This window comes from Hibiscus syriacus, unplaced genomic scaffold (assembly GCF_006381635.1).
Source record: "Hibiscus syriacus cultivar Baekdansim isolate YM2019G1 unplaced genomic scaffold, ASM638163v2 tig00110839_pilon, whole genome shotgun sequence".
Classification (NCBI taxonomy): Eukaryota; Viridiplantae; Streptophyta; class Magnoliopsida; order Malvales; family Malvaceae; genus Hibiscus; species Hibiscus syriacus.
In genome coordinates, this window is record NW_024062886.1 from 636,222 (window position 1) to 653,418 (window position 17,197).

Consider the following 17,197-nt stretch of genomic DNA (forward strand, 5'->3'; position numbering starts at 1 on the left):
GCCTCTGCTAGCCGATCCAGGTGCTCTCTCTTGAGTACGACCTTGTGCTGGTGTCTGGACTGTACTATGAGAACTAGCGGGAGTACGAGATAGTGTCTGAAATGAACGATTTCGCTCTGGACAGTCTTTCAAAAAATGGTCACCAGAACCACATTTATAACATGTGCCCAATTTCATCCTGCATTCTCCAAGATGTTGTTTTCCACAGTAATCACATGTCTTCAAAGGTTGTAACCCAAATGATCCACCATATCTAGAAGAATGTACAACTGAAGAATCGGATGTAACAGGCCTGACACTCGCACCGCCTCTCTGAAATGACTCACCCTTGCCTCTCTTGCTAGGGTGTGTAGAAGAATCAACAAAACCATAATGCCTCTTGAATCGGGTGTGAGCTCGATCACTATCTCTCTTGTGCTCCATACCCAGTCGCTCTATTTCCTCAACAGTCTTGGCTATCTTAACCAAAGCATCAAAATTCCTCTCTCGGTGGGTAGCAACTCGACTCCTAATCTCATACCTGAGTCCATTCTCGAACCTCAAGCATCGATCTGTCTCCGTGTCAACAAGTCCAGGAGCATAACGGCTCAATCAGATGAACTCAACCTCGTAGTCCATAACAGACATGCTACCCTGCTCTAGATTCTGAAACTCCTGATGACGCTCCTGCAGGTATCTCTCTCCGATGTAGCGACTCTGGAAGCGTGACTTGAAAAGATCCCATGTTAAATGGTTTCTCGGAGTACTACCAGAAATTGATTGCCATCGGCAATGAATTTAAGATTTCCTCGGCAATGGAGCTAAAAAAAGGTCGAGACTTTGACTTGGAATTCCCGACGTTTGGCAGCGTTTCACTTCAATTAATTTAAGGGAATTGTTCCTCACTCGATAACGAACACGATGGTGGTTTCAAATCGACGATCAGAATTCGGACGGCGTCGGGATCGTTGTCGGAAGTTGAGGTTGGGAGAGAGGATTTTGGCTCAATTTAGGAGCTATTAGTTTCTGATTTTTCAGAAACCAATTGCCGTATATAATACCAAACTTCACCAACCTTTCTTGGGTAAATTCAGGGCTTTGTCCTTGAATTTTCTTTAACTCTAAAACAAGCTACAAATTTTTAAAATCTTTTAATTTAGTCCCCAAATTTCTCCAAATTTCTTAATTAAAACCTCAAATTACAATTATATATATATATATTTTCAAATTTTCAGGTTGTTACATCTGAAGTATCTACTTACTTAGAAAGAATTGAATTTGAGACAGCGTCGCTGGTTGGAGGTTCTAAAGGACTATGATATAGAGATAGAATATCATCCAGGGAAGACTAATGTGGTGGCAGACGCCTTAAGCCATAAGGCGATATTAGATCTCAGAGCCTTATTCGCCAATTTGAGTTTATTTAATGATAACAGTCTATTAGCAGAGTTGCAGGTTAAACCCACTTTGACCGAGGAAATTAAGGCCAAACAACTTCTAGGCAGCTCATTGCTCCCCATTATTAAACAAGTTAAGCATGGATTGAGTTCAGAGTATACTGTGGATCAGGATGGTATTTTGTGTTTTCACGATCGTTACTGTGTCCCTAAAGATGATGAGTTGAGACGGGTTATTCTTCAGGAGGCTCATAGTAGTCCTTATGCTATGCATCCTGGCGGGGACAAAATGTACAATAATCTCAAAGAGCGCTACTTCTGGACTGGTATGAAAAAGAATATTTTAGATTTTGTGGCGAGGTGTTTGACTTGTCAGCAGGTTAAAGCAGAACACCAGCATCCATCTAGATTGTTACAGTCAATTAAGATTCCTGAGTGGAAATGAGAGCGCATTACGATGGACTTCGTTACTTGTCTTCCTTTGACTCCTTCCAAAAAGGATTCTATCTGGGTGATTGTTGATCGACTCGCCAAGTCTGAGCGAGTTATTCAGGTGTTGGAGGATATGTTACGGGGTTGTGTGATTGATTTCCGTGGCAGTTGGGAAGATTTCTTGCCATTAGCTGAGTTTGCTTACAATAATAGTTATCAAGTGAGTATTCGCATGGCGCCGTACGAGGCTCTATATAGACGTAGATGTTGTACTCCTATATATTGGACAGAGTTACATGATAGAAATATTTTGGGTCCAGACTTGGTTCGAGAGACTGAAGATACTGTCAGATTAATCCGTGATCGCATGAAAGAGGCATTTGATAGGCAGAAATCATATGCAGATAAACGACGTAAGGATATCGAGTTTGAGGTTGGAGATTAGGTTTTTCTCAAAGTATCTCCATGGAAGAAAGTATTGAGATTTGGACGTAAGGGTAAACTGAGTCCGCGAATTATTGGGCCGTATCGTATTTTGAAGAAAGTTGGACCTGTTGCTTATCAGCTTGAGTTGCCTCCCCAGCTTAGTCGTATTCATGATGTGTTTCATGTGTCTTTGTTGAGGCGATACCGTCCAGATCCAGATCACATCATTCAAGTTGATGAGGTAGAGCTAAGACCTGATTTGTCATATGAGGAGGAGCCTATTCATGTTTTAGAGTGGGATGAACGAGTTCTTCGGAATAGGCGTATTCCAATGGTCAAAGTTCAATGGAGTAATTGTAGCCCCTCATAAGCTACTTGGGAGACATTGGAATCAATGGAGGTTCAATTTTCGCATCTATTTTCATAAGGTAAATTTCGAGGATGAAATTTCTTATAGAGGGGAAGAATTGTAACAACCCGAAAATTTGAAAATAATATTTAATTGAAATTTAAGTTTTTAATTGTGAAAATTGATAAATTCTGGAGACTAAATTGAAAGATTTTAAAACTTGTAGCTTGTTTTTGAGTTAATGAAAATTCAGTGACCAAGCCCTGAATTTACCCAAGAAAAGTTGGTGAGGTTTGGTATTATATACGGCAATTGGTTTCTGAAAAATCAGAAACCAATTGCTCCTAAATTCCCCTCCCCCAACGTCAACTTCCGACAACGATCCCGACGTCGTTCGAATTCCGATCGACGTTTTGAAACCACCATCGTGTTTGTTATCGAGTCAGGAACAATTCCCTCAAATTAATTGAGGTGAAACGCTGCCAAACGCCGGGAATTTTCAGTCAAAGTCTCGACGTTTTTTAGCACAATCGCCGAGAAAATCTTAAATTCATCGCCGATCGTTGCTCCGTTTACGACACCTCCCGCACCATCGTGTTCCTTATGCCGTTCCGAGTTCGTCGGTGTCATCCTTGGTCTCCGTAGACGGCGGCGCGTGGGGAGGTGAAGCGGTCAAATCTTTCGATTTGTTGAAATCGAGTTCTCCGCCGTTCAAAAATTTGAACCGAGCTTTGTAAGTATCTCGAAATCGCTCAAAATAATTTTTAGGAATTTTTCGTGAATTTTACGCTACTGGAAGAGCCTTCACGAGCCCCCACAATCCGCCATTGCGCGTGGGGAAGATTAAACTGACCGATTTTTCAAAGGGTTTGACCGGTTTTGACCCGACCCGTTGACCCGACCCGTTGACCTGGTGACATTTTAGTAATTATTTTGAAAATGGTGCTATATTGGTAATTAATTTTAAAATGGTGCTATTTTTGTAATTTTGTAAAAATATTAATTTTGTACCGTTAATCTTTTCTGAGAATACATATCCTAAAATTAATTTCGGAAAGTCATACTTTATGTTTTTCGACGTCCTGAATTTGATTCCGAAGTTCGTTTTGCTAAATTCTGACTCGAAATCTTCGAATTGAGCATGTGAGCCCAAATAGGCTTAGTATTTTGATTATTTATTTAAGATATGGTTAATGAATTGATTAAGTAAGATATTTTATGAAGGTACTCGTGTTTCACCTGAGCGAGGATCAGTCAGGTCCGGTGTTGTCCGTTCATCAGATTAGTCCGAACCGCGTAATACAAGAATTACTCATAGGTTTCCGTATATGATTTAAATAAAGATTAAGATTTTTTTTATATATATTAGGATTCTAATATGGATTTTTCCAATTCGTAGGATCTAGCGTTGCAGCAGAGCGTGATCGACAAACCCGATAGTAGGCTTCCCTATCTGATTCCCAGACTGTTACAGGTGTGTTTCCTGACAATGTTATCTTACTAGTTTAAACTATCATATGAATAGTTATCTGATATGATATTTGACCTGAATTTTTATATGATACTTGACATGGATTCTGATCTGTTACCTGACCTGAATTTTTATATGATACTTGATATGGATTTTGATCTGTTACCTGACCTGATTTATGTTTTAATTTTTTTTAATATATATATCCGTTATGAGCGGAACATGATTTATTTGGGGGTAATGATGGAGGAAGTATACCTGGAGGCTCCTCTGTTGTGACCTCAGGGCCTTACTGGACTTGTTGGTGGGTGTATGGTTATGGGGAACACATTTTGGACTTGACGGATGGGGGTAGTGTTCATATTTTAAAACATGTTTGATAATCGGTTTTACTGGAATATTTTATTTGTATGTTTTTAATACACTGTTTGGAGCACACTGGGTTTTTTTAGTTCATTATGTAGTTTTTACCTTTTTCAGATAACAGCAGACCGTAAGCTAGCAGATTTGGCATCAGGAGAGATCAACTACTTATTTTGTACGAACATATATCTCTATATGTTTTTTTCGGTTATATTTGGTGACATGTATTTGCTATCGTTTTGGATATATCTGTATTATTAATATTTTGTTCTATATTATATTTAATATCCTATAAGTTGTTAAGTAAAAAAAACCTCTGAATGGGACATTTGACCACTTAGGTTTGGGTCTAACTTACAGACCGGATCTGGAGGGTTACAAGTATGACACCTCGGATTGGGTCAAACATATTAGTCTGAGAGTGTTATACAATCAAATATGTTTTCTACAACGTTCTCAGTTTTCTAAGAAAATAAAAATGAAAATAATCTATACTTTTAGAACCAAACAAATTATAAAATTTTTAATTAAAAATAAAATACAAATAATAACACGTAATTAATTTTATATTATTCAAGATAATAATAAAAGGTTTTAGATTAATCCAATCTAAAAGAAAAAATCGGATCAGGAGACCTGACCGCAACCCATGACGAGTCGTACATAGATGGAATAGGAAGTACTTTAAAGATTAAACTGGGACCAACGGTTGAGATTAATTTTATAGATTAGAAATAGCAGAGCTGAAGTGGCCTTACTAAGCTTTTTACCCATTAGGGTTGAGGAAGACGAAAGACCAAAGCGAAGAAAACCCCCATCTTTCTCTCTTTCACATACTTTGTAAGTTTTGGGTATTAGTTATTCATTATATTCTGTTGTTTTTGCCAATTTTTAAAACATTTTTCTGTTGTTTTGTCTGTGGCAGCTGCTAATTTCTCATCATGTCTTGGTGCACAATTGAATCCGATCCCGGTATTGCCTTTTCCGATTCGCTCTCTTTCGTTTGTTTTTGGTTGAAAATTTGATTGTTTATTTGTTTTGAATTACTCTTAATAATAAGGTAAACTGCTTTCTTGTTCGTTTAATTCTTCGATAGGTTTCGTATCTTGGTTTTCCTTTGTTATGCGTTCCATCAAGGTTTTCAATTTCATTTTTGGTAACATTTGATGAAGTTTTAAGAGGGGAGAATTTTAAGGGTTCAGCAGTGTACATATATTTGAACGGTGAAATTGTTGGTTTTAATTTTTTTTCTTTAATTTTTCGTGTATGATATCTTCATTGAGATAGAGATGTGTGGGGAAAATGAATAAGTTTTCGTTGTCTGAAAATTGTAGCAGAAGAAATTTATACTCCTATTCTCAGGAAAGTTGGGTACTTATCCTAGAGGAAAGCTGTCATCAAGTTTTTTTTTTGTCTCTGCTTATAATTTCATATTCTCGGAATGAGAAGGAAGGGTTTGCTGTAGTTTGGATATTTGTTTAAAAATCGTCAAAGCATAGAGATGCTATGTGTTTTTTTTTTGGGTAGACCTGGCAAATTTTACCCGAACCCGATTATCCGAACCGATTTAGCCGACCCAATACCCGATATTAACCCGAACATGATAATCAAATTTTATCCGATACCTGATCCAATCCAAAATTTAGCGAAACCGAAATCAACCAGAACCGAAATTAACCCGAACTAAAGCAACCCGAACCAAAATTAACCCGATCCAAAAGAAACCCAATCTGAATTTTAATCCGAACCGAATTGAACCTGACCCGAAATCAACCCGAACAGATTGAAATTGATAAAAGTTATTAAACAATAAAAGTTATTTTCAATAATAAATTAATTTAAATAAAATTGATATTTTATTAAAAATATTATATTTATAATAAAATAATAGAAAGTTTAAGAGGAATATAAAAGTAAGAATCTATTTGTAAGATTGAAAACAATAATAAATAAAGTTTACTTATCTTACTTGTTATAAAATTATTAGATTTATAATAAAAATAATAGAAAACAACTAAAACAAAGGAAATAATATTAGATTTATAATAAGAATAATATAAAGTTACTTATGTTACGACTAAAACTTAACAAATAAAGTTATGTATTATTTTTTAAAATTTAATTAAAATATTAAATTTATAATTGGAAATAAAAATTTTAATAAAGAATTTATTTTTTTATCAAATAGTTCTCATTATAAACTTTTCAGACAAGATCAATATAAAATTTTGATAACAAATTCTAACACGTATTATAGGATCATATTTGTGTCAAATTATCAATTTATTATCCCTAAATGATTGTTTAATTCAAAATATTGAATGATTGAGAATTAAAATTAAACCTAAATGATAAAATTAATAAATAAGAAAACATATTTTTACAAGTATATATCAATTATTCTATATATACTTGATTTTGATTAGACTCATAACCAATTTAACCTTAATTTTGATCAAAAGGTTGACCTAAATCGAAAATCAATCGATTCGATATTGATCTGACCCGAAATTTAACTGATCCGGTATTGACCCGACCTGATATTGACCCGATCCAAAAATTAGCCGATCTGATATTGATCTGAACCGGAAAACAACCGATCCAATAATCACCCTATTCGAAATTGACCTGACCCGATACCCGACCCGATCCGATTCACCGTACACCCGAATTAGATTCAAACCGGATTTGATCCGATCCGAACAAAATCGAATTTAATCTAGACCCGAAATTATCCGACCCTAAATGATCGACCCAAACCCGATCCGAATGACCCGTTTGCCACCTCTAGGCGGGAGTGCGTAGTGGTGGTAGTTTTAATTTATATGGTCAGTGATGGAAAATTAAAGGACATTAAGTTGAAAGAGAATGCAAGGAATATAATTTTGCATAGCATAGAAGAAATCATCTTAAAATGACCATTGGAGGGTGATTTGCGTGGATTTTTTTGTTAGGATTGTTTTATAGGATCGCATTAATGCCTCACCTAATGTCCCTTAAGAGGCATACTCCTTTACCCCCTCTTGTTTTGGTAGTTTTGTGGATAATACTTGGAGGTATTAAACCCAATGCATCATTCCTGCTGAGAACAAGCATAAGCTCCATTGATATATGGTTTTTTTTTCTCATGGTGTTAGATGATTGGATTGTCTCTTATAAAAAAAAATGATTGGATTGTCGTGTTCTATTCTTTAGATGCTTATGATCTTCAAAGTACAACATGGTACATGCATGCTATAACTAGAGGAATCTAAAATAGTAGTAATAATAATATTCAGGGACGGAGCCAGGATTGAACTATGATGGGAGCAAGTTGTTTAACTTTGAAACAAATAGGATTTTTAAAATTGAATAAAACATAAAATTTAAAGGAGTTATGGACTTATGGTTTAATTTCGCTAATTTAACAATTGAAGGGTCTTAAAAGAGTAGTTAAACCAGAAAAATTAGAGGTCAAGACATAATTTCATTTTAAAACTGAAAGGGTCATAAAAATAATTAAACTGGCAAATTTTGAGTCGGGCAAGGGCAAAATTAATTGCTCCTCTCACCTACAACGTAAGTTCGTCCCTGATAATATTGATGTTTAGTTCATGATAGTCATAGAGCAACTCCATGCTTTTTAAGGATGCTCCTCACTGGTTGCCAATGATTAGAGATTAAACTTAGGTTTTTCTAAGGGTTATCATCAATCCTTAACTTGAGGAAACTTTGTGCCCATTCAGTGCCCCATATACCCTTACCCTTTTTCAGCGGCCTAACTATGGCTAGTTCAGATTGAGTTGTTAGGGTATTTTTTTTAAAGAAAATCTTTCCTTTTTTGCTACTTGTATGACACTTACAACATTTAATTTTGCTGTACTATTGTTCTGGCATATGACTTATTATGAATACCTGATAGTTGAGATTGAACATGTTAACATCTTGCTGTATCAAATGATTAACCGTCTTAGAGTGCTCTTATTGCTTTCTTTAGATTGTCGTGCTTTCTTAATGATATGTATTGAGATTTAAGATTGACAACATTGTTTTCTGCTTTTCAGGTGTCTTTACTGAACTTATACAGCAGATGCAAGTTAAAGGCGTACAAGTAATACTTTTCTTATTTCATATTGAGATTTAAGATTTGTCTTGTAGAATTGCTTATAGTATCTTCTGATTGTTATTTTAAATGCGTATATACAGCTACTGTCGAAATTGTTAGTTAAATGCATATATGCTGATTCTTATAAAAAAATGCATATATGCTGATACTGTCAAAGTTCTTTTAACGAAAAATGAATATATCAGATTCTTTATGCATACACTTGTATCCTTAGAACTATGTCAATTACATACGGGTGAAGACCTAAGGGTTCCCGTTACATAGCCCCTTAAACCTCCTTTTGTGTCAAGTTGCTATTTGTTCGGTAGAAACTCAGTTAATTGCTGTTTGAAGAGACGAGATGTAGGAGGAATTAAAACTCAAATCAGTGAATCAGCTCTTGTAGAAAATAGAAATCAGTTTTAGCAATTCTGGAAATATAAATATGCTCTCATTATATTGTTAACTATTCTTGTCCAATGGCTTAGGATTCTTAAAATCTATAAACTTCGGAATGTATTAAGGTCAAATGAGCTCCATTTTAAACCTTCACAATTTAACTTAAGTCAAATCCAGACCCCGTTGAACATAGAGATTATCCCCATTCCAGCGAACAGAACCAAATTCTTTGATGATAAGCTGATAAATTGTACTTTAATGTCTTAGTATCCACCGAGGATGTATACCTTGGATCAAAAGAATTTCTTTGACAATACAGAAGCCATGATCCTAGCCTTTGATTTCCTAAAGGGATGCAGCAATGTAACATGACATTGATTAATCATTGGCACACATTAAAGCCACTATATGAACCTGTCTAATTAGACCCTACTTAACTGGATCAGTACTTGTTGTTGAATGATGTTGTAGCCAGTGCCATCCCCATCCACACTATACTATTTAGTTGTCCTTTGCCTTTATGTTAAACCCTGTGTACAGCTATCGAATTCTATCCTTGATGGAGTATCTTGGTGGGTGCATAGATGTGCATATTATTTATTATGGCTGAATTGTGTGCATGTATAATATACTAATAGAGTTTGTGTTCCATTGCATGCTTTATTCTGTCTTGATGAAATATAGCTTGATGAAATATGTCTTACCAGGTAGAGGAGTTGTATTCATTGGATCTCGATTCTCTGAACAATCTCAGGTCAGTTCTTGCTTGGTACTGGCTCATTCACATTCGACATTTGAATTTCTTCCTTTGTAACCACCTTTTCCATAATAGGCCTGTGTATGGGTTGATTTTCCTTTTCAAATGGCGCCCAGGGGAGAAGGATGAACGTCTTGTAATCAAGGACCCAAACCCTAATTTGTTTTTTGCTAGTCAGGTTGGTTTCAATCTGAATCACTAATATCAGGAGTCGGATATATTTGCAAAAGTCTTCTGAACTTTTTTTTTTTTTTTTTTTTACATTTTTGTAGGTCATCAATAATGCTTGTGCTACACAAGCTATACTGTCTATTCTCATGAACTGCTCTGATATCGACATTGGTCCAGAATTATCAAAGTTGAAAGAATTTACTAAAAACTTTCCTCCAGAGCTTAAGGGCCTAGCTATAAATAACAGTGAAGCCATACGAACAGCCCATAATAGTTTTGCAAGGCCCGAGCCTTTTGTTCCGGACGAGCAGAAGGCTTCTGGGAAAGACGATGACGTCTACCATTTCATAAGCTACATACCACTTGATGGAGTACTCTATGAACTCGATGGACTGAAGGAGGGACCCATTAGCCTTGGTCAGTGCCCTACTGGACCAGGTGACATGGAATGGTTGAAGTTGGTACAACCAGTTATCCAAGAACGAATAGAGAGATATTCCCAAAGTGAAATCAGATTCAACCTCATGGCAGTTATCAAGAACAGGAAGGAGTTGTACACTGCTGAACTTAAGGAGCTCCAAAAGAAGAGGGAACGCATCTTGCAGCAGCTGGCTACCATACAGTCCGAAAGACCTACAGACAAAGCCAGCTTCGAAGCACTAAACAAGCAACTTTCAGAAGTGAATTCAGGGATCGAGGGTGCCACTGAGAAAATCTTGATTGAGGAAGAGAAATTCAAGAAGTGGAGAACCGAAAATATTCGAAGGAAACACAACTACATACCGTTCTTGTTCAACTTCCTTAAAATTCTTGCGGAAAAGAAGCAACTGAAACCGCTTATCGAGAAAGCCAAGCAAAAGAAAAGCAGCAGCCCTAGGTGAACATGTTTCTTCTTGTTGCATTTTCCTTTTTATTTAATTTTCTTGGTTGAATAGATGCTTAGTCCAAACTAGAGGTTTAGTGCAAATCCAAAGAAAAGGAGTGAGCTGAAGGACCATTCTATGATAAATTCAACTGTGGTGTTCCCAAATGACTTTCTTGGTTTTTTCTTCCAGTCCCATATTTATTGATGATAATACTCTGCTCTTCTATGTTAGTCAGACTCGGGTTATGTTTAATTAAAATTTTTAAAGGCCACTGGAACTTCTTATGATAAAGCATACCCGCTTTCCTTCATTTCACACGATGGCAACTCGGATTTGGATATTCATCGGTCGAATATGTTCTCTTGTTGCTCGAATGAATTTGTTGATTCGGATGTTAAAATTTAGGGTAAACTATTTGAATGACCAAGGTTGGTGTTAAAATGACCATCATTTTCAAAATTTCATCAATATGACCACTTCACTAGTTAGCTGAGTTTAGTATAGTCACTTGTCATTAATACTTAACGTCATAAAATTGGTTTAATTATACAATTGATCTTTATTATTTATATATTCTATTAATTTACTTTTAATTTAGTGCTTACCTATTTTGCTTATGCTTGACATGTGTCACTATTAAATTATGACTCGGTAATCGGTTGAAAAGTGACACATGTTGAATAGTTAATTTTTTGAATTAAATTAAAATTAGGATTAAATTGATAGAATATGTAACCATTGAGAATATTGAACTCAATTAATTAGTTAAGTGGTTATATTGACGAAATTTTGAAAATAGTGATATTTCGACACTAATCTCATAGTTAGGTGGTCATTCAAGTAATTTACCCTAAAGTTTAATTTTATTAATTTCCATATGAATACTTCCATCAAATATTAACGGCGAGGACTATATTGAACTCAATTAACTTGTTAAGTGATTATATTAATGAAATTTTAAAAATGATGATCATTTCGACGTCAATCTCATAATTAGGTGGTCATTCAATAGTTTACCTTAAAATTGATATTACTTATAGATTTTAATAAACTTAAAATTGATATTAGTTATAGATTTTAAAATTTTCAGCCTCTTCCTACTAACTGTAATTCCATCCATGTGAAGAGGCATACCAATTAGAGGTGTTTGTGGTCAGTTACTCGTACCGTTTAGTTTAAATAATTTGGTTAACCGTTATAATGGTTATTGAATTTTATTAACCATAACCTAACCATTAAGAAACAATTAACCAATAATGATTAACTATTATTAACGGTTCGGTTACACATGTTAACTTATAACTTATTACAATTTTTCACATTTTTACTCCTTGATTTTAAAAAAAACGTATATTGACACTACATAGTACTTAATACATACACATACAACTTTTGCATATTTTTATATTAGTTTAAAGTTCCAACACACACAAAATATGTAATTAATCATACTATAAATTTAAGCACATATCAATTAACAATAGTCTTAAACACCATCAAAGTTTCAAAGATAAATCTTTACTAAACATAAAATAAACATGATAACTCAAAGTCTTTAATAACTCCAACATAAGGTAAATGAAACTTCTATGTTACCGCAAGCCAGAAAAAATTAACTCTAATATCAAATCACCAATACCCAAAGTCTTTATTGGTTTCCTCCGAAATGGAATTTGTCTCATTAATCTTGAAGCTGATTTTTTAATATGTTTTATTATTTTTCTTGTCAACTAAAATATAAAATATATATTTCTAAATTTAAATAAATAATTAAAAATAAAACATCGATAATAATAAAGTAGTTTGAAATCTTGAACTTACCTTTTCGTAGCAGTTGTAACTTGATTTGTAGCACTTGTAATCAATTTACAGTAGTCGTGACTCAATTTATAAGAGTTGTAATTCAATTTGCACCTGTCAATTTGCAAGTTGAATTTGTCTATATAAATAATTAGGATAATAGGTTCTTATATATATATATATATAAAAGAATGAGTCTCCTAAATTAATTTGAAATATAATTATTTTAAAGAAAATATAGTTAATTATAAAATCAACCTTCAATTTTTACTATGATTTTTAGAGCAATCTTTAAAATTTATATTTATGATTTAATAACGATTAACTATCAGTTAATCATTTTATCAAAATCTATAACCATACCTGTAACCATTAATCTTTATTTTTAACAATTTAATTAACCGAAACTGGTTAATCTTAACGGTTCGATTAACATGCAAAATGTGACAGTTATACAGATTAACAGTTACGATTAACAATTACAGGTTCTTTTGCACACCCCTAATACCAATGACACTCACAACATAGCTCAACCCAATCCTATTAAACAACTCCAGAGGAACACGAAACAAATGGATCCAAACTGGAAGTTTATCCATTCTAAACTCCAGTGATCTAAGATTCGGTTTTCATTTACGCAAAATTAACAACTTATTTTGAATATGTTGGGGTTAGTTAGCCAAACCCATTCACTAGCCTCTAAACTGGGGAATTGAAACAAAAACAAATTCTCACCCGCAAATCAACCTCAATTTCCCCAAAGCAGATTAACCAAATGATGCATAAAACTAAGATTTGGAGGCTTACCCAAAACTTGTGCCACAATCAAATGATGCCAAAAACTAATCCTTGCATCAAAGACCTCAACCGGTGGCTTGATTGCAACCCCTCTCCATCATTAACATGGGAAGAAAAAAATTCAAAGACTGATCCTCACTTGGGAAACGAGAAAAGGAAATACGGAAGAAAAGAAGAAGAAAGAAGTCGGGAAACGAGAGACCTGCTATCGTGCACCCAGAGAAATTCTAAGCGTGCGTCTATTTTCCTTTTTTTTTTTTTTACTTTTATAAATGCAATATCATGGGTTTGTTTTTATAATAAAAAGGGAAAAAATGTCTCCTCGTTCGCTAACTGTGATTTAAAATTTTAATTTAATTTGTTAAATGATGATTAAGTTAAACTTAAATAGTAACATTCAAACAATTTGTTAATAAAATATAAATATAAATTATAAAGAGATTTAAAATTTAAATAATTAAAACGGTCGTATCAATAGTCACTAGAATAGATGATTAAAAGCTCTCAATTAACACCTCCCTTCTTTCCTAGGTTGCAAGACTCTCCTCTCCCTTAGGTTGCATGTTTAATACTCATTAAGAACATCCCTTATGGAGGAATTATTCAAAAATAATAATCGTTTTAAACGAAGACACGTGACAAAAATTAAATAAGAGATATCGAGTAAATTAACTTACATAAGTATAAATATGTATTAATATACTAAAAAAATAAAAAAAAATGACTAACGATAGAGTAAATAGAAAAAATGTTAAACAATCTCACAATACACACACCTAAACAAAATTGACATAAAATCATTTTCTAAATATTCTATAACAAAACGGATTATTTGTTAACTTTTGAGACTATTATCACTATTTAAAGATATTTTTAGTGTAATCGAAAATTAGATATATGAGAAAATACAACTCCTATACATTCACTTAAAGTTTGAAAATCAAAAGTAAATTAATATAAATCTCAAGAAATAAAAAGAAAAAATTGTTGATATTTATGTTAAGAGTAAAGGAAAAAAATTAAAGAGTTACAAAAAAATATAGAAAATAGATGAAGAAATGAAGAGGTTTTGAGATATTGGGGTTAAACCAAGAAAAAAAAAACTCATACACATATAAGATTAACATTATATACAAACAAAAAAAATATACACTCGTCTGATTTGTTGTTGTTGTCGAAAGAGAGGTGCCACTGCTATTACTAGTGCTGATGAGGACGAGGTATTAAGAAGAAAGACTTTTGAGTTGAAGTAAAACGAAGGAAGTATTTTCATCAAAAATAAACTCGTATATACTCTGCTCAAAATTTATAAAAATACATTGATTAAGAAAATCAATTCTGTTGATTAACTTATTTTCCTTAACCCAAATATTAAAAAAAATACACAAAACAAATATAACCTTGCCCAATAAACCAGAGAGAATTGGGGTTTAGGAACCTTGAAAAGCAGAATAAAGAGTTTATGATGAAAGTTGCTTTCAATTTACTGGTGAAGAAGGACCAATTATGGGTTCAATTGTTAAGGGCCAAATATAAATGGGTGGAGGAAGTCCCTGCTGGGATTCGGAGCACCAGCTGCTCTAAATTATGGAAGGGATTAACGCGTGTTTGGGAGGTTGTATGTCAACATATAAACTGGTGCATTAGAAATGGTAGAGCGGTCGACTTTTGGTTTGATGATTGTGGCGCTCTAACAACTATGTTACGAATGCCGGGGCAATTGGTATGGAACGATGTACAGTTGCGGATATGGCCAAGGAGATGGGGAACTTGCGATGACAACGAATTGATCTAACAGTACGAATACAGCTGCTAAGAAAGGTCCGCTGCAGCAGTTTAGGGTTGTAATCTACGGGTTGATCGACGCTTCTCTGTTAAATCAGAATATGATCTTCGAGCCGATTAACCGAGAGAGGAGATATGGAAAGTGATCAGTAAGTATCGAAGCTTTCAAAAAAATTAAGATGTTCCTGTGGTTAATCTGCTGCGATCACGTGATGACGAATGTAGAACCCATGAAGCGTCATTTCATGATCGATAGTAGTCGCCCAATATGCTTCGCACCAGTAGAGGATGTAAATCACTTGCTGCGAGTATGACCATCAGCAAAAAGAAATGTACAGATGAGATCAATTAGTAGTGAAACGATCTGGAAGCGGCCTCTTCTTGGATGGTTAAAAGTGAACTCCGAGCCATTGAGAATCTGAAATTTATTCGTGTGGAGGTGTAATTGGGTGGTGCGGATTCAACATGTCTCTCGCAGTAGAAATAAAGCGGCGGACTGTTATGACAAAGTTAGCAGATAGAAGAAACCATGACTGCGTCAAGTTTTCTGTACCTCCTCGGATTTTGCACTCGGTGCTACACGAAGACCAACTTAGTAGGGATACAATCCAAATGCATAAAAATGGAGGAAGTAACCAGAAAAAAGCTTGCATTGAAACCACGAAGGCAATGGCTTACGAGGAGAAATAGAACATGATAATGTTGAAACACAATAAAGATCTATTGTGCAAGCAAATTGTCGTCAAACACATTTCCTTGTTACAAATGAGTTGAATCCAAGATAACTAGGATGTTTGTATCTCTATTTAGTAGTGGATCCAAAAATTCAAAATTCAAAATTTCAATTTTATTTTTCTTTTTAAAAATGAATATAAATTATGAATATTTATTTATGTGGATGTCTATTTTATCTATAAGATAGGATTTTGATGTACATTCCTATTAATCTCTATTATCTATTACTATTAGAATTGTATATTATATCCACTACTTATGATTATAAATATAGAGGTTATAAAATGAATAGTATACAACTTATATTGAAATAACAATACAATTATTTCTTTTTTCTTATATCTCCTCCTCCTGTTCTTCTTATTGTTTCGTTTCGTTTCGTTTATTTTAAAACATGTTCTTAGCACGACTTGTTCAAAAGAAATAATTTTATTTACATTGAATATCAAATTCATCGTCCGTGATCATTCATTCGAGATCTTGGATGATAGAAATCAGATTTTCCATCGTATCACTCTACCACTATTTTAGATAAATATATTCCATATTTCCTATCGTATCGATATACCACTATTTAAAATGTTCTGATATAAGCTGTTTTGTAATCTGGAAATGAAACGCTTCTTATGCATAGTTTTGACATATCGAAAATAAAATTCTACGATGATTGTTGCATTGTAAGACTAGAGATTCCACTTGAGGTTGAAATTTCAATAGATTCCCCTTAATATTTGATTCACTTGATTAGTTGATAATTAATATTTACAAGTTTATTATATAGGATTTTATCCTATGTGAGTAGGCAAATGCACTTTGATATTACCATTTTTAAATTTAATTTGTTTGTCGTTCTTCAATGGTCTCACTGTTCCTCCTTATGAAACTCTTTTTTTCGGAGGATCAGCTTATCATTACGATTATAGCAATCCCTACTGGCCGTTGCATATGCTTTCTGGAAATGCAAGACACCTATTTTATCTTTTAATTTTCAAATCATGTAATTTAAATAAGTTAGATGCACATGCATCCGTCCAACAAAGGTTTTTGTTTTTTCACAAAGCCATATATTGGAATTCGAATAAACAATGTTTGTATTTATCATTCATTGTTTATTTTTGTTTGCTTGTTAGATTATTTGTTTATTTGATCTAATTCATTTTTTATGAAAAATAACGAGTTTCGTCCTATTGATTTTACTACATTTTCTGAAGCAAATGTGACATTTTATCATTCTAGCAATCATATTCATGATAATAAACATAACCATAGTCAAAATCACGATCAATGATGCGGATGAGGTGGTTATTTTAAGAATACTTAAACCCATCAAAAGTGAGATCATAGAAAATAAAAAGAGTGACAGAAGTAAAGACCTCGTATGTATG

At 33.9% G+C, this 17,197-nt stretch overlaps 1 protein-coding gene across 1 annotated transcript; it reads left to right on the plus strand.

Moving 5' to 3' along the window:
• The first annotated feature begins 5,186 nt into the window (after nt 1-5,186).
• On the plus strand, nt 5,187-10,834 carry LOC120143218 (ubiquitin carboxyl-terminal hydrolase 2-like). Its single transcript, XM_039157603.1, has 6 exons — nt 5,187-5,257; nt 5,343-5,389; nt 8,461-8,507; nt 9,608-9,654; nt 9,733-9,835; nt 9,930-10,834. The coding sequence occupies exons 2-6, from the start codon at nt 5,359-5,361 to the stop codon at nt 10,707-10,709; spliced, it is 1,008 nt and encodes a 335-aa protein (XP_039013534.1). The 5' UTR covers nt 5,187-5,257; nt 5,343-5,358; the 3' UTR covers nt 10,710-10,834.
• The last annotated feature ends 6,363 nt before the right edge of the window (nt 10,835-17,197 follow it).